Source organism: Cervus canadensis, chromosome 26 (genome assembly GCF_019320065.1).
Source record: "Cervus canadensis isolate Bull #8, Minnesota chromosome 26, ASM1932006v1, whole genome shotgun sequence".
NCBI classification, from domain to species: domain Eukaryota; kingdom Metazoa; phylum Chordata; class Mammalia; order Artiodactyla; family Cervidae; genus Cervus; species Cervus canadensis.
The window spans coordinates 50947919-50971372 of NC_057411.1; the positions used below are offsets into that span (position 1 = coordinate 50947919).

The following is a 23454-nucleotide window of genomic DNA, read 5'->3' on the forward strand; positions in this document are numbered from 1 at the left end:
GTTTATAAATACCTTTCACACAAATAACACATTGAAATACATACAAAAAATGAAGAAATCTCAACAGTATAGTACCTTGAGAAGTACAGTACAACAGTTGACACACAGGGGTTGGCCTGAGTGAACAGACAAGAAAAGTTACTGACTGGAGAGGGAGAGGGGGTGGGAGATGGTAGAGCAGAAGGATCGTCAGCAAGAGGAGATTGAGCGGGAGATGCAGTTTCACCCATGCCTGATACCGATGGCACAGGCTCCGGTTCCTTGCTGGATTCAATTATATCTACTCCTTTAAAAAAAAATGATCCAGTGATGTCTGGGTAGTAGCTTTCCCCTCTCATCACAGATGATATCCTGGTCTTGAAATAAAGATCCTATACTACTGGACCCCACACAGTACTGTCAAGCACACAAAAGCACAACCGTCTGCAGACGATGCACGCGTGTGACAATGTACGCCAGACACGTGACCCTTACAGGACTGAACACATGAATGCACGTGTGCATCTTTGAAAGCTCACAACTTGAAGGCTCGTATGTAGGGGACTTATTGTATGCAGAAATCTGTGGCACTTTTATACACTAATAACAAACTATCACAAAGAGAAATTAATGAAATCCCATTAACAACTTCATCAAAAATAATAAAATAGGAATAAATTTAACCAAGGAGGTGAAACTTTGAGACACTGATAAAAGAAACTACAAGTGGAAAGATATTCCTTGCTCATGGATTAGAAGAATTAATACTGTTAAAGGACTTCCCAGGTGGCTCAGAGGTGAAGAACCCACCTGCAAGGTAGGAGACGCAGGTTCAATCCCTAAGTCAGAAATACCCGCTGGAAAAGGAAATGGCCACCCACTCCAGTACTCCTGCCTGGGGAATCCCATGGACAGAGGAGCCTGGTGGGCTACAGTCCATGGGGTCACAAAGAGTCGGACACAACTGAATGACTAAACAATAATATTGTTAAAATGCCCATAACACACAAAGCAGTCTATAAATTCACTGCAATCCCTATCCAAATTCCAGTGGCAGTTTTCACAGAACTTAAACCAAAAATTCTAAAATTCACACAGAACCTATAAAAGACTCTGAAGAGCCAACGCAAGCTTGAGAAATAAGAACAAAACTGGAGGTATCATGCTCCCTGATTTCAAACTACACCACAAACCTACAGTAATCAAAACAATACGGCACTGACCTAAACCCAGACACACAGACCAATGAAACAGCAGACAGAGTCCAGAAATGAACGCACACTGAGACGACAGTTTAAGCTGTAACAGGTGAAGTAAACAAGGGGGACCACACATGCACACATATGTATTCACTTGTGACTGTCGGCAAGCCACCTAACTTCTCTGGAAAAAGAAGTTTTCTCCTCTGTAATATACATGCATTACTAGAGTTTTAATAACTTATTATAACAGGAAGCCTTTAGAACAATACCTGGCTGACACTTGGTGCTATATAAGTGCTTGTGATCTATACGTAAAAGGGCTTTACCAACATATTATTATTGCTTCTATTATCAGGGCAATTAAATCACTAACTCATGTTAGTGCTGGGAATACAATAAGGGCCCTTGTGGGGATTATATTCTAAGGGGGAGAGAGAGAGAGAGAGGGAAACCAAATTGCCACTCAAATAAATATCAAACGACAGTCTCAACGCAGGCCACAAAACAGAGGCAAAGGCTGGAGTGAGAGCAGACAGTGTGAGACTTCAGCAATCAGAGAGAAATCAGGACGCTTTCCCGAGGAAGCAGTGACTGAGCTAAGAACCAAGGATGGACTAGCTTCCTGTGTCTGCTAACACATGGAGAGAAACCAGGAAAACCTAAGTTCGACTGTAAGAACCTTGCAAAAACTAAATCAGCATCGCAAAGCTGAGGTCTGTACCTCAAAGCCCATCCACTCTCGCTAACTCTAGGTAATGCTCTGTTTCATAAGGGGTGGCCCACGACCTTCGACCTCTCACCCGGAAACTCTCGTGTCCCCATTTCCTGTTACTCTACTTCCCTCTAGAGCAGACCTCCTCCCCACCACTGTTTGGAGCTGCTCTCTAAAGGCCCTGGCCCATCTTTTTTCCTTTACTTCTATTTTGAAAACTTTCAAGCCAATAGAAAGACTGAAAGAAGAATTCAATTAACAGTCACACACTCTTCACCTAGATCCAGCTACTAGTAAGTCACCACTTCTGTGCTCAGGCACATGCACACACACACATCCTCACTTTACACACGCACATGCTCTACACACACACAGGTACACTCCACACACATGCAGTTCTGGGGCCTGCACCGTTCAAGAGTCATCTGCAGGTCAAGAGACTGCGCCCCTAAATGCCTGCAGGTGTAAGAACTACTCAAAACCAAAAGCAACAGCAGGTTATGTAGAGCCCACATTCGAATGCACTCTGTTGTCCCAATACTGTCATTTCTCGTCCCCCACATCTGGAACGCAACTGAAGATCACAGAATTGCACTTGTCTGTCACGCATCCTTATGTCTTTTCACCCAAACACTCAGTTCCACACAGCCCACGACACTGTCCGACACTGCTGGAGAGCCCGCACGAGCCTTCTGTGGAAGGCTGTCCATGTCATCAGGCCGGGGCCAGCCCTCCCATCTCCTCTGGAAGCTGCTCTGGGTCCGCCTCTGCCCTCACCATGCCCCACAGGTCAACAGGAGGCAGAGGACGAGGTAGAGAGTGGGGGGGCTGAGCAGCTTTGCAGAGGGGCAGACGGGGCCATTAGGGTGGAGGGTGCCGTTTCACTTCCGTCTGCCTGCCCAGCACCCGCAGGTACTCAGAGCTAGCTCAGAGCCCGCCCCACCTAGGTCTGCCTAGTATGATGGGGAGGACGTGGTGAGACTCCCCAGACTTGTTCTGGGCAGGTGGCAAGAACACAAGAGGCCAGCACCCCAATTCCTGAGTACCCAGGTGTCAGGTCCAACAGTGGGCCTGGTCCTTGGAACAAGCCCTCGTTGCTCTGAGGCACAATCTTCGGAAGGACATACAGCCTCGGTACAGAGCAGGCCCCTCAGTCTAGACACCGGCCACCCCAGGAGCCGGGCAGAAATGCAGAGTCCCGGGCCCTGCTCTTGGGGTGAATCGAATCTGATCTGAACGAGGCCCCCCGCCCCCGGCGATTTACACGCAGTGAAGAAGCTCTCAAGGAAGAGACTCTGACTCTGTTCCTGACTCTGACGGCATGAAGCCACCGTGGCGGGCTTAAACTGTCCTCTAAGCAGGTCAGACACGCACTGCTCTGCTCCCCCAGCTCGCCGTGAGCACGCGGAGGCCGGAAACACTGACTCCTCCTCCGCACACCCCACGGTTCACAGAACAGGGCTTGTCTCACACGCCGAGCGGAGAGGGGCTGACCTCGGCCCTGCAGCACCCCCGTTTCCAGAGCTTTCTCTCCTCGGGGGGGGGGGGGGTGCTCCAGAGTCTTCCAGAAACACTGCCCTGGGGACTCAGTTTTGGGTGGGGGCGGGGAGGGGCAGTGATCAAAGCTTTATCTCCACATACGCACTCATGGCTGGGCAAGAGGGGCCTAAAATCAGAGTCAGACCTGAAAACTTTTTACAAAAAAAGGGCCACCCATAATCACATACTTCGTAAGTCTTTCTGAACGACAAAAAATAAGGTAGTTTTGAAACGCTGCTAAATAATGACTGCATTATCTAACAATAACCAGAACCACATTTAACTTATAACAAAGTTAGGACGTTGCAACATGTCTGGCTCTGGAACCAATTTAAGAACAAGAACACAGCAGGAGGGACACAGCATGACAAGAATGGCCCGTAAGATGGAACAGTGTCAAAAGCTTACGGAGGAAATCACATGTGAAAAGCAGTGGCTGTTTTGAATGCCTGCAGTCAAACCACATTTCCCTGCAATGGTGTCCAGGAAAGAAAGAGGGATGGGCAGCAGAACCTTTCAAAGCCTCAGGAAGACCAGGCCGAGCTCCGGCTGCCGCGAGCCATGCACAGGAGCCGGGCGGGCCTGCCGGGGAGAGAGCGCACGTACTTGGGGGTCTGCTGCACCTCCGCCCACCAGCGGTAGTCGGTGTGGCTGACGAGCAGCAGGATCTGACACCAGAGGAGCACCAGTGCCGGGTGCGTGGGGATCATGGAGCGCACCCACGCGTTCAGGCTCTCCAGGCTGTAGAAGCCGCCATCCGCGCCGTCCGTCAGGAGCCTCGAGGCAGCTGCGGTGATCCTCCGGAACGTCCCTGGAAACAAGCCGGAATAGAGCGGATTACGGGGACACGTCTGCGCTGCTCGTCGTGGCCCAACGCTTCACAGCCACGTGAAGCTTTTACACCAGAGGGGTACACGCAGGGTTCCTTCCTACATTCACACGTTCAGGGCACCTGGCACTCAGGAAACTCCAGCCTGACAACTCGCTTCCTTAACCGAGTGGCCACGGAAGCAGGCGCCCCACCATCCCCTCCTCCCCAGAGAGACCAGGCTCTCCAGGGGCTCTGAGCAGGAAGTCTCGCTGGTGCCGACAGTGGACGCGACCCCACAGAAGAGCAGCAGCCCCTGCGCAGCCTGCAGTCAGGTCACTGCAGCCAGGACAGCCCGAGCCACAGCCCTGCAGGCGGGCAGGGCACGGCCATCTGCAGGCTTCAGCGAGCTGAGGGCCGGGTGGCCCCCACGCCCACCATGGCACGCCCACCCAGGTGGCCAGGCAGGCAGGCACCCACACTCAGCCCTGCACGTCAGCAGCAGACCCAGGCAGGCTCTGCTCCAGCTTCCCCACAGCGTCCTCCTGAGGGCCTGGAAGATCTCCCCCAGGGGAGAGTAGATTCACGCTTTCTGCTAGCCCACCTCTGGATGGACATGAAGCCAGCTCCACATGCCATCTCCCCGCCCCATCCCAGACGCACCCACCCCAGGGACGTGAGGACACGACTTTCTCCACAAAGTAGAAATGCTACTTTGGCGCACACATACAGGGGAACACAGGCCCTTCTGGAAACACCGGGAAGCGAGCTCTGCTTGCAGGAAGGCAGCGAGGGGGCCAGGAATGCTGCCCGCAGCTGGGCAGGCATCTGCAGGGCGGTGGGAAAGGGCAGGCGACGGGGCGACTGGACAACTCGGCGAGCAGCAGGGAGCCTCACGGTGGCCACAGGCGAGACCCAGCCCTGCCCGCGGCAAAGCGATGCACACTGTCAGCCCGCTGCCGCCCCCCTGCCCCCGCTTCCATCTGGGGAGCTGGTTTCCTAGCATTTGTAAAGTGGAGACCAGGTGCTTTCTTGTCTGTTTGCGCCAGATGGAATCCGACGCAGGCCAATGACTGTGGGGTTCACACCCCTCCTCCAACATGAGGGGCAACAGAGCGAGAACACAAGGCCATTACTCAGACCAGTTCCTATTTTAAGAAATAACACCTGAAATGGGCAAATTCAAAGGTTTCAATTTTCAGTGCAGGGGTGAAATTATCGTCATTGTTTAACCAAAGCAAAAACAAAAATTACCAACTTTAGATGCTAAAGACACCTTATTTATATAAAAGTACAAGATGTAATTTTATCTCAAAACCAACCAACACAGTAATTCTGCCCCCTAGTGTGCTTAAAAGAAATGGTGTCAAAATACACAAGGAGCTAGAAACAAGGCGTGTACACACACCCATCACCTCTTATCTACAAATACTGACAGTACGCGGGGATCAAAACCACCCCCAAGGAAAGAAAATGCCAGAAGGCAAAATGGTTGTCTGAGAAGGCCTTACAAATAGCTGAGAAAAGAAGAGAAGCAAACAGCAAAGGAGAAAAGGAAAGATATACCCATCTGAATGCAGAGTTCCAAAGAACAGCAAGGAGAGATAAGAAAGCCTTCCTCAGTGATCAGTGCAAAGAAATAGAGGAAAACAATAGAATGGGAAAGACTAGAGATCTCCTCAAGAAAATTAGAGATACCAAGGGAACATTTCATGCAAAGATGGGCACAATGAAGAACAGAATCGATATGAACCTAATGAAAACAAAAGATACTAAGGAAAAAAAAAAGATACTAAGAAGACATGGCAAGAATACACAGAAAAACAGTACGAAAAAGATCCTGACGACCCTGATAACCACGACGGTGTGATCACTCGCCTAGAGCCAGACATCCTGGAATGCAAAGTCAAGTGGGCCTTAGGAAGCATCACCACAAACAAAGCTAGTGGAGGGGATGGAATTCCAGCGAGCTATTTCACGTCGTAAATGATGATGCAGAGTACATCACACGAAACGCTGGGCTGGAGAAAGCACAAGCCAGAATCAAGATTGCCGGGAGAAATATCAGTAACCTCAGATATGCAGATGACACCACCCTAATGGCAGAAAGCGAAGAGGAACTAAAGAGCATCTTGACGAAGCTGAAAGAGGAGAGTGAAAGAGCTCGCTTAAAACTCAGCATTCAAAAATCTAAGATCATGGCATCCAGTCCCATCACTTAATGGCAAATAGATGGGGAAAAAATGGAAAAAGAGAGACTTTATTTTCTTGGGTTCCAAAATCACTGCAGATGGTGACTACAGCCATGAATTAAAAGACATTTGCCCCTTGGAAGAAAAGCTATGACAAACCTAGACAGCATATTAAAAAGCAGAGACATTACTTTGCTGACAAAGATCTGTCTAGTCAAAGCTATTGTTTCTCCAATAGTCATGTATGGATGTGAGAGCTGGACCATAAAGAAGGCAGAGCGCCAAAGAGTTGATGCTTTTGAACTGTGGTGTTGGAGAAGACTCTTGAGAGTCCCTTGGACAGCAAGGAGATTCAACCAGTTCATTAGAAGGACTGATACTGAAACTCCAATACTTTGGCCACCTGATGTGAAGAACTGACTCGTTGGAAAAGACCCTGATGCCAGAAAAGGTTGAGGGCAGGAGGAGAAGGGGACGACAGAGGATGAGATGGTTGGATGGCATCACTGACTTGATGGACTTGTTTGAACAAGCTCCGGTAGATGGTGATGGACAGGGAGGCCAGGCGTGCTGCAGTCCATGGGGTCACAGAGTCGGATGTGACTGAGCGACTGAATAAGGAACAATAAGGACCAACTGAACAATCTCCAAAGACATGAGCTGCAAAACCCAGGTGCCCCGATGCCCGGCCGGGGCTCCTGAGCAGGGCACAGCTGCTCACACTCCAGTCCACATGTGGCTGTGCAAATTTAACCGGAATTAGATCAAACAAAAGCACTTCAGCCACAGCAGTCACACTTCCAGAGCCCACGGGCCACGTGCGACCACAAGTGCTGGGCTCGTGCAGACACAGACACCTGCACACCGCAGGGAGCTGGGCTGGACGGCACTGCGGCGGACTACAGAAATATCCTTCCCGGTTTCTGAGAAAAGGAAGGAGGTTAGAACAACAGGGGAGTGAACACCCTGACTGGCACAGAAAGCCCTGGGTGTGGCGAAGGCCGCAGAATGCACCGCTCTTACCAAAGAAGGTGGAGAGCAGCCCCCGACGTGAACTGGGGTCAGATCCACACCAAACGATGGCCAAGTATGAAAGTGACCAACGTGCTAAAGATAACAGATCTTCACACGGCTTAATTATCCTCCCAACTTCACACTTACTGTGGTGGGTTGGTGGGACATAAATCTGAAGATCCACAAAAAGAAAATTGTTTCCATGTTAAGTAAATAAGGTGGCTTGAAGCTATAACCCATTATCACAAACTCTGGCCACACCCCAGAGCCGAGGACACCCGCAGTCATGTGGCCCAGCTGAGGAGGCATCCCGCCCCATCACTCTTGGTCCCCGCTGCCTTCCGGCCCCTCTGGCCCTTGCCGCTCTCAGAACTCTCTCCAAAGCGCCAGCTCCTTCTCCTCCAGGCCTCAGCTCTGCGGCTGCCAAGGACAGCCCGTCCCATGTCTGCCCACCCCATGCTGCCTGCCACCATCTTCCGTTTCCTCCTTGGGAGACGTCAGGACCTGCGGCGGCATCTCTGTGCACTGTCTGACTCGCGAGACTGATGGCCACAGAGGCAGGAATCATATCAGCTCTACTGTCCGCCGCACACCCAGGCCTGGCCCGGCAGCGAGTGACTCAGCATCTCTTTATTGAGCAAATAAAGGCCGATGATGGTAACGACCTTCTGCTTTAATGGTACGTATCTGCGTGTGTGCTTTAATTTGCATTAAGGTGATACATACACGAGTGGGATTTGAACTCATGTGTATGTATCACTTTGATGCAAATTAAAAATCCCGTAACAGAGAAGGATTTCTGATTCTACAGGTGCCCTGCCCCATCCCTCAAAAGGCAACTTCTTGTCACTCTGCTTTCAGTTCTGGTAGTTACCTTCGAGCTCACCTTGATGCGCTTTCATCACCTGCAGCAGACCCTCAAGTTACTCTGTCTACTTCCCTCGCTTCCTGTTTGTTTGTTGTTTAGTCGCTAAATCGTGTCCAACTCTTTGCAACCCCGTAAACTGCAGCACGCCAGGCTTCCCTGCCCTTCACCCTCTCCTGGAGTTTGCTCAAACTCAGGTCCATTGAGTCAGTGATATCCTCCAACCATCTCATTTTCTGTCACCCCCTTCTCCTCCTGCCCTTAATCTTTCCCAGCATCAGGGTCTTTTCCAATGAGTCAGCTCTTCACATCAGTATTGGATACGAAGTACTGGAACTTCAGCATCAGTCCTTCCAATGAATATTCAGGACTGATTTCCTTTAGGATGGACTGGCTGGATCTCCTTGCTGTCCAAGGGACTCTCAAGAGTCTTCTCCAACACCACAGTTCAAAAGCAACAATTCTTTGGCATTCAGTTTTCTTTATAGTCCAACTCTCACATCCATACATGACGACTGGGAAAACCACAACTTTGACTAGATGGGCCTTTGTCGGCTAAGTAACGTCTCTGTGTTTTAATATGCTGCCTAGGTTTGTCATAGCTTTTCTTCCCTCGCTACTGGAAAGTGACCCCCTCCCCCAAAGGAAGGCTGTCCAACCTTTCAGCGAGCCCAGGGTGGCGGGGCCACCCAGGGGCGCATCCGTTGCTCAGAGGATTCATGCAGCCCTGAGACCACAAGTCAGAGGCCCTCCCTTCTGCCGTGGGGAAGGAGCCCACCAGAGAACACAGCCAGACAGTAAAAAGAATGGAAACGCAACGTGGCCACAGAATGAAATGCACCGGAGGCCATCACCTAAAGAGCACCCACTCCCACATTTCCAGATGTGCTGCGGATCTGGGCTAAACTTTCCTGCTGCTTGTTTCCCCAAGATTAGAACTGCCTTTTGCTTTTCTTGCTGAGAGAAGAAAGATATGCCTGTACCTGATAACTAGCAAGACTATTCCTTTTGAAAACGCTCATTCCTCTTGAAAAACTCAGTCTGCTTCCTATGCCTGCTACAGGGCAGGGACTCTGTAACCTCTCTCTGTCTCTCGTGCAATGATTTTTCAAATTCACAATCACATACAAAGGCGACAGAACATCCTGACTTTCCGAATCCTTAAGGCCCTCAGAGTCACGTTCTCACAGCAACGCCCCGTCAAACACACACAGGGCACAGAAGAGCCGGCTCCGCACACACACTGCACGCCGGCGGCACAGGCGGGGCAGGGGGAGCACAGAGACTCGAGACAGGCTCGTGCGATGCACCTACCGGACTTGAAGATGTGGATCAGACACATGAGCAGCGTGCCCAGCTCTTGGCAATAGAAAGTGTGCTGCTGTTCACTCATCTCCACTCTCAGCTGCTTTGTAACAATGTCCTCTAGAAGGATGCCAACCAGTTGGAGCAGAAACCTTCAGAGAAAGGGAGAAGGGGACAGCGGAGTAGGAGACCGTCAGAGAGCGCTCATAGGAAGTACACCACGAACATAACACACGCAGGAGATACAGGCAGGGTACAGTGCAAGTAAAGTAAAACTGAGACGTGTTAGTCTCTCAGTCATGTCTGACTCTGCAACCTCGTGGACTGTAGCCCGCCAGGCTCCTCTGTTCTTAGGACTTCCCAGGCAAGAATCTTAGAGTGGGCTGCCATTCCCTTCTCCAGAGGACCTTCCCGACCCAGGGATTGCACCCAGGTCTCCTGCACTGCAGGCGAATTCTCCCTCATCTGAGCCCCAGGGAAGCCCTAAAATGCGTGGAGGGTTTGACACCATCCTTCTGGGTGACGTCACCTGACCTCTCTGTGCCACTTCCCTCTCTAATGAGATGGGGTAACCACACCACGTTTGGAGGAGTGTCGGGAGGCTAAAATGACCCGTGGTGTTCCTTCAAAGCTTTCAGCCATCAAGCAGGCTGATGGCCACCACAGGGAGTTAGTGCACCCTCCACTTCAGCCACCCGCCTAACCGTGACAGCATGAGCCACAGGCTGCGTGCTGAACAGGGACAAAAGGACACTGTGCACGTCCATCCGGCTGATCCCCAAGACGACCTCTACCCGCGGCCAACCACGGTGGCACACGGCCGTCACGCGGGCAAAAAGGCGCGTTCTCGGGAAGTGAGCGCCCAGGACACACTCCAACCACAGCGGCACACGGCCGTCACGCGGGCAAGAAGGAGCATTCTCGGGAAGTGAGCGCCCAGGACACGCTCAGTGGGCTCTAGCTCAACGCACACCCAGAGTCCAGCAAAGGAGGAGGCACACTTGTCTGACAGCAAGTCTGTACAGTGCCCGAGTCGTGAGCGCGGCCTCCAAGGAGCTTCCCACAATCGACACGGGCAGACATGATTTGATGCCACAAATACACTGAAAGGGCTTCCCAGGTGGCTCAGTGGTAAAGAATCTGGCTGCAACGCAGGAGATGCAGGTTCAATCCCTGGATCGGGAAGATCCCCTGGAGGAGGGAATGGCCACGTGCTCCAGTGTGCTCGTCTGGAGAATCCCATGGACAGAGGAGCCTGGTGCACTACAGTCCACAGGGTCGCAAAGAGCTGGACACGACTGAGTGACCAGGTACACACAAGTATACGCAGGGGAGCTCGGCAGACCGGTCCACCCCGCAGGGAGCGGGATTCTACCGCCTGCGGTGCCCGGCTGGCAGCACACAGTGGGGAGGAGCAGACGTGGGTCTTCCTACGTTTTCCAATTCTCCGCAGGCAACGCACCCGCCCACCACTCTGGGCAGCCTTCAGCGGGTCTGATTCAGGACCTGAGCGAGCCTGCAGAGGCAGGACCAGGGGCCAGAGACGAGGCGGATGGGCAGAGAGGACACACCGACTCCTCAGCCCACCGTGTGGTCTCACGGATTCAACACCACATGCGAGCCTGAGGCCACAGACTAGACGCGGAGCGTACCTGGCAAACGTTTCTTCTGGCAAGCTCTTCGTCTGTCTCCCTTCACTGTGTTCCTCCAGTGCTGAAGTGCTGTCCCCGTCTCTTAACCTACTGATTGTCGGACAGGACACTAAGTGTGGGGAGAAGGAGAGCTCCTGGATGCGGGACAGAACAATGTCTTCGGTCGACTGGGAAATCAGCACCCGCAAGATGGCCAGGATGCCCGACACCCACAGCTGGACAGCGCTCACCGACCCCTGAGGACAGAGCGGGGGACAGGCGCTGCTGAAGAGGAGGACGCCTGGGCTCTCCCCCGTTGCCAATGTCATTTACGAAGATCCCCCTGGTTTGACAATGCCACCGTGAGTCCCTGTCTCGCTGGTTCTCAAAGTGAGGCCCCAACCAGCGGCCTCAGTGCCACCTGGGAACCTGTGTAACAGGCAAATTCCCCACCCCCAGCCCCGCAGACGCCTCCAGGTGCAGCAGGCGGGGGAAACCCAGAACGCCAGCAAAGGCGGGTACTCACCAGGGTGTCTGGGGTGACGAACATACTCCGTAAAAGCATGTCCACGGGGCGGAGGGAGGAGGGGGCCAAAATCTCAAACAACGTGTTCAGCACTCCAAGGGCTTCGTGAGAATCAATGTGCATCTGTTCCAAGAGAATGTCGCAGACATTTCCCCATAAGAAAAGTCAGCCAGCAGAAAAAAGGTCAACACTGCCCTTCACGTGAGGCGTCTCACAGCCCGATGCCTGGACCATCCCATCATTCCCACCCCCCAAACTTCCATATGTCTCACTGTCAGTAGTGAACCAAGGAAACATTTTTTAGAACAACACCGTTAACAGCTAGATTTTTTTCCCACAATGGAAATCTTTTCATTTAGATTTTTATTAAGTAAACCAAATATGCTTCCTCCAAAAATTCAAACAGGTCCAAGTATGAATACAATCTGCTGAGACTGCATGGCCCGACAGTCACCACCACTTCGGGGACCAGCCTCTCCTCATCTCTTTACGCACACGTGGTTCACCACACAGGGGTCATACACTCTGTCATCACCTTCTTCCACTTTCTCCTGCACCCCATCCCCACCCCACCACCAACCAACCGATGTTAGCACATCAGTGTAGTTCTCTTTAACTTCCTCCACATTCCTATACCTGTAGAGAAGTTTTTGTTTCGAAAAATCATATTATGTCTCTGCTTTTTTTTTCCATTAAAAATATAATGAAAAACTCCCAAGGCAATAGGATTCAAATCTTAACGTTACTTTTAAAGGATGCAGAGTAGTCCAGATTCAGTCTGCACACAGCGCACTCACCCACCACCCCGCGTCCAGCAGGTGCCCCTTCCTGCCCCTCTGTCCCCACACCCTGGTCCACGCGGGCCCTGAGCTGTGAGCAGCTCTCTCTGCTACCCCCACCCTGACCGCCTGTTCAACTCTCAGGTTCACCCTGCCCCCCTTCCTACCGAGCCCTCTGAGGGCTCCCCCAAGTCCTCCCCAACAGAGAGCTTCCCCAGGCATCTGCTCAGGTCACCCCTCACTTCCTTCAAGTCCCCAGGAGTGTCACCCCTCTATGCCACGTGTCAGACACTGTAAACGGTCACCAGGTCCTCTGCTGTCTGTCCGCAGCCCTACTCCAACGTCCTCTCGGGCCAGCAGGGCAGGCGTGGTCGTGGGGGGACGCGCGGAGGCACACCGCACTGTGCCCCTGGCCCACAGACCGCCCTGCATGCAGCGCCACTGCAGGGGAAGGCACGCTGGGCGTTCACCCTGCACTCCGCCTCGCCACCTCCTCAACGCCTGCAGTGAGAGGAGCGCGGAGCTCATGGAGCGCCCCTGGAGACGCGTACCTGCGGCCACGGAAGGCTCAGCCAGCTGAAAGCGCCAAAGCCACCCACTTGCTAAAACTGCATCTTATCAGGACTTCCCTGGTGTTCCAGCAGTTGGGACACCATCCTCCTGCTGCCTGAAGCCTGGGTCTGAGCCCTGGTCGGGAGCTGAGATCCTGCAAGCTGCACGTCATGTACCGGCCGTCAAAAAAATCCTCCATCTGTCAATCTTACCAGACACCACGACCCGCCCCGCCCCCAGCCTCAGGATGACAGGCTGTGACGAGAGCAGAGTAAGCAGCTGACGCTGTGAAGACAGCAGCCTACCCGCTCCCGGGAGCCCAGAGCTGTGGGCACCGCTCTGCCCAGAGCACTTGCTCCCGAGCTGGCCGACCTGACAGGCACCTGCTGGAGGCACCCCCCGGGCGGGGGGGCGGAGACATACCTGCTGCTTGGCCAGCATGGGGAGGATGACATCGGCCACCTGCCGAGACAGCCGCTTCCACTTGTCCTCGCTCTCCTTGTGGCACTGCCGCAGGACCAGCGTGAACATCTCCAGCACCTGCGGGGATGGCCCAGACACTCGGACGCGGCCCGCGTGCCCCCGGGTGCCGCGCACAGGCGGGCAGGCCCAGCGCGGCCACTCCTCGGGCCTTCCCAGGCTCCAACCAGAGGAAAGCCAGGCTCATCTCGGCCTCGGGCAGAGCACAAGAGCAGCCCCGACTGGACTGCGGTCTGAGCGGACCGCTGTGCAGGGGCCCCCAGCTCCCGTGAGCCTTCCCCTCTGTCCCGTGCCCTCTGCAAAGGTCCCCTCCCCCCGAGGATGGTTTACTTCAGAAGAGTTGGCCGTGGCTGACCTGTTTGGTTGTGATCCCTCCTAAACAGAGACCCCTGAACACCTGTTTGGTAAACACAGTCTTGCTGGCACAGGGCCACCGTGAACCTACTGCCAGGACGGCGCCCATCACAACAGCAGACAGGGAGAGATGCAGGCGCCAGGCAGCCTGCAAAGCTGAAAATGCTTAATTGCAGAGAAAGTCTACAGCCCAGTCTATAAAATGCCACGTTTCAGGCAGAGCCCGCTCCCTGGAAAGCCTGTCCGGCCACTGCCTCCCACAGTGGCCTCTCCCTTCCCGGGACCCAGAGGCACTTACGCAAAGGCAGGCAACTCTGCGCTGTGCGCCTTCCCAAACAAAGGCCAGCCCCGCTCTGCCCCGTAAGCCAGGCTGGGGACGCGCGAGACGCCAGCCCACATGCCTGCCAAGAGCCAGGCGTTGGCTCTCGACCCTCTTATAGAAGCTGTACTTTTAACTGTATGGGATTTAATTCAACACTAAGTATTTAGTTAAATATTACCTAGGTGAAGCAAAATGAGAGTGCACAGAGAAAGCGTTTGTGCGAGAGAATCTGATGAGCAGAGACAACAGTAACAGGGATTGCTGAAGCAGTGAGGGCGAGCCCCTGCCAGCCACAGAAGAGGGCTCTTACAAAGCCAGGTTTCAGACAGCCTCACACCATCTGAAATTCCAAATGCACCTGAAGGGAAGGAAACTAGAAATCAGTGCAGAGACTCCGGTCCTCCACCAACATGGTGGTAAATACATGTCCAAACAAGTCTTTAAATCACTTCAGGCTGAGATCTTTAAAAACAGTTACTCAGAACTCCACCACCGTGATCAACGCTGCTGACTGATTTTTAGTCCTCGTTTTGGAAAAGGGTTCTCTACCACCTTGACCAAACTTGTGACTGTCAGCCAGGCCGTGCGGCCTTAAAGACAGACCCCGTTAAGCCTTCCGCCTGCAGCATCTCCCCACCGCCCCAGAGCCCAGGGCTGGCACAGAGCCACACTCACTGACGAGTGGACAGGGCCACAGGGCGCTTCCTGCCATTCCTGCAGGGACAGGGAAGGGTCAGCAACGTGTGCCCCACCCCACCCCTTACCTGATGGTACTGGATGAGTCTCAGTAACATGGACACCACCACCTCTTTCTGGGTTTCAAGCTCTTTTCCTGCATCAGCCTTATTGGTTCCTCTTAAAACGAAGAGGTCATGGACGATGGGCTGCAGGGCGGGTATGGCTGTGGGTACAGAAGGGCACTAAGAAGGCACTCGCAAGACAGTACTAACACCTCCAGATTATTTCCAAAAAACAAAGAAAACTCTGGTCCACACCCAACTCTGGGCTAAGGGATAATTTCACGTTACCCAGGAGTGCAGCGAGATTATCTGCACGCCATCCTGGAAGGTCAAGGGTCTTCTCTGACACTTGACAGGGTTCTGAAATCTTTTTGAAAACTAGGGCTTCTGTGACGTAACATTACTTCTGACACAAAGGGACACAAATTCAAAAGTCAAATTTAAACTAAAACCTTCCAACTAACTAAAACAGCAGCATTCTAACCTCATGCACAATCTGCTCAAAGATTCACCTGAAAAGAGGACAGATGCTTTTCCAACAGAAAACACTTAGTCAAAATATTAGATTTCTCTACTGTTTAAAGCAATTAAACTCACTCTCTCGTTAGACTAAGGGTTTCCCCCTCAAGGCATGTCTTTACTCAAAACAGCAAAGTGAAGCCTTGGGCCTAACACACCCTCATGAGTAAACTAGGAAGACCCTTCACTGAGGAGCATCAGCCCGGCCAAGTCACCAGTTACTGAAAGGCGCACTCTCACCCTCAGTCTCTCACACACACACTCCCTCACACACACACACACACACACACACACACACACTCCCTCACACACACACACTCACACACACACTCTCTCACACACACACACACTCCCACACACACACTCCCTCACACACACTCTCACACACTCCCTCACACACACACCCTCACACACACACTCCCTCACACACACACACTCCCTCACAGACACACACACTCTCTCTCACACACACTCCCTCACACACACACATACACTCTCTCTCTCTCACACACACACACACACACACTCACACACACGTACTGGCTGAGTTTCCCACCGATGACCAGGTTCCATAGTAAAAACAGTAAGGTTTGGCTGTCCATCAACTTTCTTTCCAAAGAAAGAATTTTCTTTCCTCTGATCTGGGAAGCCTCAGTCATGCCTCTATTTGAGATCTGAACTCTCACCTCCAGTGACCCCGAGTGTACATGGGCAGTCAGGAGTCCCTCTCCTGAGGCCTGAACTGAAGCCCCAGCAGGAAGCTGACCGCCTTGCTAGTGTGGAAGTGGCGAGCAGCCAAGCCCTGCACACCCCACCCCTTGGCCCGGTGGCCTGCCCGCCGTGGTACAGCACACGGGGACCTCCGAGTGGCAGCCAGCGGAGGTCGCAGGAGGCGCCCCAACCACAGCTCAAAGGCCCCCAGGTTTCTGCTGACCGAGCCACAGAGAGTGAGTAGGGTGTGCTGGGAGAGCTGTGAGAAAGTCAGAGGGGTGACGGCTCCTCCCCACAGCACAGCCTCACTGCGCCAGGCGGCAGCAGGGGCCTGGGCCGCGGGTCACTGTCTGTGGACCTCACTTTAGCACCTATGAAACAGCCAGTCCTGAATGAAGGTCACACTGTGCCTTTCAGGACACTGGATGATAAACCCAGTGGCCTTTCAGAAGCTGGATTTTAAAATTCTCTGTTTCACATGGATAGATGGGAGCATTTATGCTAGACTCCACGTGCGCTGTTTTCACCCGGGGGGACCACACACTCCTTTCTTCAGACACCTCCAGCCAGAGTGCACACGCACATGAACGCACAGCCGGCAGGAGGCAGTGTAAGCGCACAGACCAAAGAGCCGGGGAGAGGCCGGCCTCACGTTACCGTGCGTCACCGCCTTCCTCCCGCTGGCCATGATGCCATCACAGAGCTGGATGATTTTAGGGATGCCGATGATCTGTTTTGAGTGGTAACGTTCGTAAGACAGTAATACCAGGAAGAAAAAGATGTTTGGGATGATCGCCTCTGACTCCCTAAAAACAAAAACACCACAAGACTTCCTTTAAAATGAAGAAACATCATCGCATTAACAGCCCCAACCAAACCACCCCTGGTTCAAAGTGGAGAGCGTGGCGGGGGCGCTCGGAGCCGCGGCACCTGGTTCGGTCCCATCACCCTCATCTCGAGTCCCTGTCTGGGGTGGGGCCCCCACACCCGCTGGGGCGCCCCGGCGGCTGGCAGGGCTCAGTGAGGGCCCTGAGAGAGGCACCCTCATCACCGCAGCCCAGGGCGCCTCCGTCTGCCCCCCGTCCTTCTGCTGAAGAAGCCGGCACCCAAAGAAGAAAAGGTAACTCGCCTCCAATCACATGGTCAGGTGACACACGGCGAGAACAAAAGCCTGGGCCCCCAGACCCGGGGGCGGGCGGGCCTCTCAGAACACTCTCCTCTGCACCATGCTTCCCTAACTACTAGTGGTTCAGAAACTAAAGGGTCTACATTTTCAATTGTATTTACAGGATGAAGTATTAAAACCTTACAGGTTAGCAAGGTAAAGTTCTAGAGACAACCATATCTAAAACCGTCCTCGGTAAGATTAGAAAAAACTACTATTATCTCAAATAATATTTCATTTAGCAGGACTATTATAATTAAATGCTTTGAAATCTGAAATGAAAACTGACAACATGTGTGATTGTCAGATAAAAAACTACCTCTCAACGAGGCTTGAGATCCTCAAGTCATTAATTCTCAAAAGAAACAAAAACCCACAGCATGTTAGTCAGACTTCCATTAAAAACAAGGTCTGGCTAAAACGCCTCATGGTCTTTTAAAGTAAACACTCATCTTAAAAATCTAGAATTACATGTATGGACTTCCTGGTAGGAAGTGATTAAGACGCCACACTTTTACTGCAGAGGACACAGGTTCAATCCCTGGTTGGGGAACTAAGATCCACATGCTGCTTGGTATGGCCAAAAAAATAAAATGAATCCAAATAAAATTACATGTAATTATGTAATAAGAACAAGAAATCTAAAATAACAAAATGCAATTACCTGAACTGACCGACTTCAATGTATTCAAACTGCTTCAGCACAAATCCAATAAACACCTACAGGCAGGAAATACAATTTTCACATCAGTAATTAAAATGTGCAAACTAGGTTACTTTCCTTGGCACTCATCTGTATAGACCTTTAACAAGTTTTCTGAGTAGACAACCATGCTTCTATACAAGAACTCTAAACGTACTCTACGGTCAGATTAGATAATTTCAAGACACTTGCAAAAACCCCTTTAAACTTGTTTACTGAACGCTGAGGTGAAACCTCCTGGGAGAAACAAACGGAAGTTCCAGGGGCCACCAGGAGGCACCCACAAGGCGCAGCTCAGGTCCTGCTGGTGCAGCTGCGGCAAGCCCGGCAGCGGGGACTTCCTGAACCGGCTTAGGAACAAGACAGCCAGGTGCGCCCACCTTCTCCCCGCAGCACCAGCACTCAGAGGGGCCGGGCACCCAGGGCTGCTGGGGGCGTGGGGGCCGCGAGCGGAGGCCGCACCTGTGGCAGCTCACGACCAGCGCCATGTCGAGCTCCAAGCGCACATTCATGCCCCACCCTGACGCTTGGAGCTCATCTCCAGTCTCCTCCTGGGCCCCATAACCCACAGCCTGAACTGAGGTAAATCGTGGGCCTCTTTTTCTGCCCTGTTCATAAAGACCATCACCGCAACCAATCCTAAGAACTGGGGAGAAAGGGGCCTCTAACCACCACTGGGAGGACTGGTCTCCCTGAGGAGTCGCGAAGGTGCCTGCTGGGCTCGGACAAGTGGAGCCAGCCTGCGCCGGGCCCCGCTTCATCCCGGGAAGCCCCACGGCAGGTCCCACGCCTGCCTCCCCTCAGCCACAGCCACCGCCACCGCAGACGAGGGCGTCCCCCTCCCCAGATGACAGAACCACCATCCCCTGGGAGCGTCTCCCCAGAGGAGGAAAAGGGCTCTGTGGAGAATGCCCTCCTGAAAACCAGCGCGGAGGGCAGGATGGTGAAGATGCTGGCCAACACAAAGCCCCTAGGCCCCCTCTCCTCAGGTGGCCCCCCAGCACCACTGCGGGGAAAGCGGCGTCGCCTCTCCATCGAGCTTCCCCAGGGGAGTGACGGTGCCACAGCGCCCACGACACCTTCTAGACGGTGACGTCTAGGAGCAAACGGAGAGCTGCAGTGTTTCCACCTCGGAGCACTTCCCATCTCACTCAGGAAAGCAGCCCACGGTCACAGCCCAAGAGGGACAGTCACATCCTGACGCCCCAAAGGCAACTCTCCCTGTGGTGACCTTGGCTGCTCTGACTCCTGCTTTTAGAGAATTCATGTCACGAAGGGATCCGCCTTTGCACAGTCGCACGCGCCAGAGCAGGGCGCGGGGGTGAGGGCCCATGGGGTGGCTGGCTCAGACAGCCGCAGCGCGGGGGCCAGCCACTGTCCGATGGGTCACACGCCTTTTCAACAGGGGACAGCTTGATACTGGAAACCGTTCCTCGTAAGCAGTTTAAAACCACACTCTGGATTCTGCACAGAGGTCCCCTCAAACCATGAGTCTTACAGTGTAAATTACTCCTGGGGCGGGGGCAGGTGGGTGGACAGGAGGAACCGCTGCAGAGCATAAAGGCTGGAGCGCCTGGCTCACGGCGCCGTGCTCGCCGAGGCTCCGCGGGCCAGGCCTCCGCGCCCACCGGTGGGTGAGACGAGGAGACGCAGCAGCTGGTGAGGGAAGGAAATGCACACTTCCTGACGGCACGCTTCAGCGTCTTTCTCAGTTAGCTTTCACTACATCACGAACCGCTACGGCAGGTGAAAGACACGAGGGACACACCTGGTCTGAATCCAGAAGGCAGTAGTTGACCCGGAGCTGAACCAGCTGCGCCAGCAAGTCCAACACCTGCTTCTGCAACTGCACGGAGGTCGTGGTCGTGTACTGTTTTAAAGCTTTTATAACAAGAGGCTCGAATAAGCGAATGTGATTATGAATAGCATTCTACGAAGAAAAGAAAGAACACCTGAGTGAGTCTTCAGCTGCAGCTGCTTCCAGACCGCAACCTGGGAACAGCTCCCAGTTACCTTGTCTGCTCGGTTCTTTGTGACGCTGGTGAGGTTTGTCTTCAGCTGGGACGACACTTTCTGGAGGACGTCAAACCATCTGCCAGGTAGGAAAAAGGGCAAGCAGAGAACACCCTTGCATACTCCCCTGTGTCCCCAGCTAGACCCAGGTCAGGCTGACTCCAGCTCACAGAATCAGAACACTTCAGGGTCAACAGCCACTCAGTGGAGCGGCATCAAGCTCTTCTCTTAATGAAGGTTAGTCAGGCAAGGAAATGGAAACCCGCTGTAGTATTCTCGTCTGGAAAATCTCACGGACAGAGGGGCCTGGTGTGCTACAGTCCATGGAGTCGTGAAGAGCTGGACACGACCGAGCACGCCATCAGACAGAACTGAGTCTACCGTGGACGGACCGCCGCGGCTGGCCTGCCGCCCACCAGGCTTCCCTGCAGCAGGCGACCTGGGCCAGGGTGCTGCTGCTGCTGGGCACTCACACAGCCTCAGGGGCGGGGCTGGAGGCAGCCAGGCTCAGGAAAGGCTCGGAGACTCACAAGGCATCACTTGATTTCTTTAAACTTTGACATCAAGTATACCCTTTTCTTTTTAAGAAACATAATGTTAAATGACAGTAATCAGACATTTGCTTGTTTTACTTATATCCCGTATTAGACAAAATATTTGAAGAGTCCTAGTCCTGAGACTTAGAAACAGTCAGTGTATCACCAATTAAAGCCCAAAATGTGGACATTTTCCTAAAATACTCTAAATCTATGTAACAAAAACCCAGGAATTCTACTGTTGCTACAGAGTAGTAACTCAAATATGCACTAAAAATTAATGGTAATTTAAGAAACTACTGCAATCCCAGACATCCTAAAGAAAGAAAGTGAAGTCACTCAGTTGTGTCCGACTCTTTGTGACTCCATGGACTGTAGTCCACCAGGCTCCTCCGTCCATAGGATTTTCCAAGAAAGAACACTGGAGTGGCTTACCATGCCCTCCTCCAGGGGACCTTCCCGACCCAGGGATCCTGCACTGCAGACAGACACTTTACCATCTGAGCCACTGGGGAAGTCCAACACAGCCATAAATTAAGTGGAAAGAGACCTTTATCCATGAAGCTGGGAACGCACCGCCCCCCAGCCCTCTGCACACCAGCACTGCGGCACCACCCGAGTTACAGGCCCTGAGGCCACCAACACACAGGACCGGACCCCGCGGCGGAGGAACGCGCGCCCCGCTCCGGGCCTGCCGACACGGTAGCGTGAGTGGTCGCAGCCTCCCGGGGAGCCGCGCAGCTCTGCTGTCGCCCAGCCCAGCCCGCCCGGCAGACCGTAACACCGCAGGCCCACCTCTCACTGGACTACACGCCTCTCTGAAGGGGGCCCTGCCTTCAGCACCGCGGAGAGCTCTAGAGAACACAGGGGGCGCTCAGAAGGTTACCCTGAGGTGTCCTGGTCCTGCTCTGCCTGCACCACGTTCCGCAGGCTGGCGTCCGCCAAGGCCTGGGTGAAGTGGGTGTACGGCGCCATGAAGCAGTAGTGGTACAAGCCGGGCCGTGCGCTGGAGGAGCCGAGGCGCTGAGCTCGGCCCTGCGACTTGCTGGGGTGGGAAGACAGGCTGTCAAACTGGGAGGCCAGGTTTGTCCCGAACAGAGTCTTCAGCAACTGGAGCGGAAGAATTGAAGTCATCGACATTCGAATTAATGCAGAATCTCCCACACGCACACCAAGTCCACCTGAAACTAACGGGATGCGTGGACGCCGGAGGGGCGCTCGGACGGCAGGAAGGGGACGGGAGCCTGTCCCCAAGGGCGAGCCCCTCCTCCAAGGGCACAGGGGACAAGCACCCTTCTGGCCGGAGAACAAGCGAGCAGGGGAGTGATGGTGGGGCTGCCAGACGCAGCATCTCCTCAGTGACAGGCAGTGCGCCAGCATCGTGCGGGCAGCAGGGCTTCCCAGGAGCTGCTCTCTTACCTGCTGAACACACACGGTCGCCATCATCGGCTCTCGACTGAAGCAAGACTTCAGGTATCCCAGGATCTCTTCAACACACTGGAAAGGAGAAGTGTGAGGCATTAAAGGAAGCGAGTCACTCGCGTCCAGCCCTATTCTCAGAGCAGGAGGTCAGAGTCCACAGGGGCACTGAAAGCCCTGCATCCCTGGGGCGCCTACGGACGGTCAGCTGATCGTAACACACATTACGGCAGGTGTGATTTGCCACAGAAAGTCCTGGATGTGTCTTGACAGCAGCCTGCAAAGATGACCACCACGACTGCCCTCACAGGTGCTTTTCCAGCCTCATACGCGAGGCCTGCGCAGCCAAGGTTCCCTGGAGACGAGAGCTGGTCCAGGCCGCCACCAGCAGCCCGCTCCTCACGGCCACGCGGCCTCCAGCCGCTGCTCGCGGCAGTCCAACTACAGAGAGGCCACTCGCTTCATCCGTCTGACGCAACATCCTGTACTAAAAAGTGACACGTTTCTGTTCACTTCATATACTCAAGCCCATGTATGTTGACTATTCTGATTAACTCTCCCTGGACCAGACGTCCAAGGCTGCAGGGATGAGTCTGTTCCACACCACTGCTCATAGCAGGTAACTAAGAAGTGTTAACTAGAAAAATTCAACCAGAGTGTTTAGTATCACAAGTTGTCTAACAAACAATCAGGTCTTTTAACAAATACATATGGAATACGCTTTCTGTGCATTCCCAGGTCGCCTGCACTGCAGGCAGACACTTCACCATCTGAGCCACCAGGGAAATCTGGAAACTAAGTTCAGTTCAGCTCAGTTGCTCAGTCGTGTCTGATTCTTTGCAACCCCATGGACTGCAGCACACCAGGCTTCCCTGTCCTTCTCCCGGCACTTGCTCAAACCCATGTCCATCAAGTAGGTGATGCCATCCAACAATCTCATCCTCTGTCATCCCCTTCTCCTCCTGCCTTCAATGTTTCCCAGGATCAGGATCTTTTGCAATGATTAGTTCTTCACATTAGGTGGCCAAAGTATTAGTTTCAGCTTCAGCATCAGTCCTCCCAATGAACATTCAGGACTCATTTCCTTTAGGATGGACTGGTTGGATCTCTTTGCAGTCCAAGGGACTCTCAAGAGTCTTCTCCAATACCACAGTTCAAAAGCATCAATTCTTTGGCGCTCAGCTTTCTTTATAGCTCAACTCTCACATCCATACGTGACTACTGGAAAAACCATAGCTTTGACTAGACTGACCTTTGTCGGCAAAGTAATGTCTATACTTTTTAATATGCTGTCTAGGTTGGTCACAGCTTTTCTTCCAAGGAGCAAGAGTCTTTTAATTTCATGGCTGCAGTCACTATCAGCAGTGATTCTGGAGCCCAAGAAAATA

At 53.2% G+C, this 23454-nt stretch overlaps 1 protein-coding gene across 4 annotated transcripts in view; it reads right to left on the reverse strand.

Moving 5' to 3' along the window:
• Nucleotides 1–23454, reverse strand: part of HTT (huntingtin) — a 122800-nt gene that overhangs the window by 26910 nt on the left and 72436 nt on the right. For all 4 annotated transcript variants that reach the window (XM_043448496.1, XM_043448497.1, XM_043448495.1 and 1 more), the window contains 12 exons: nt 22067–22144; nt 21534–21757; nt 20112–20190; nt 19867–20028; nt 18060–18115; nt 16888–17036; nt 15025–15161; nt 13528–13644; nt 11774–11896; nt 11269–11504; nt 9626–9768; nt 4039–4243 (listed from right to left, as the gene is read on the reverse strand). In XM_043448496.1, coding sequence (XP_043304431.1) covers nt 4039–4243; nt 9626–9768; nt 11269–11504; nt 11774–11896; nt 13528–13644; nt 15025–15161; nt 16888–17036; nt 18060–18115; nt 19867–20028; nt 20112–20190; nt 21534–21757; nt 22067–22144 — 1709 coding nt within the window. The remainder of the gene's footprint in view (nt 1–4038; nt 4244–9625; nt 9769–11268; nt 11505–11773; nt 11897–13527; nt 13645–15024; nt 15162–16887; nt 17037–18059; nt 18116–19866; nt 20029–20111; nt 20191–21533; nt 21758–22066; nt 22145–23454) is intronic.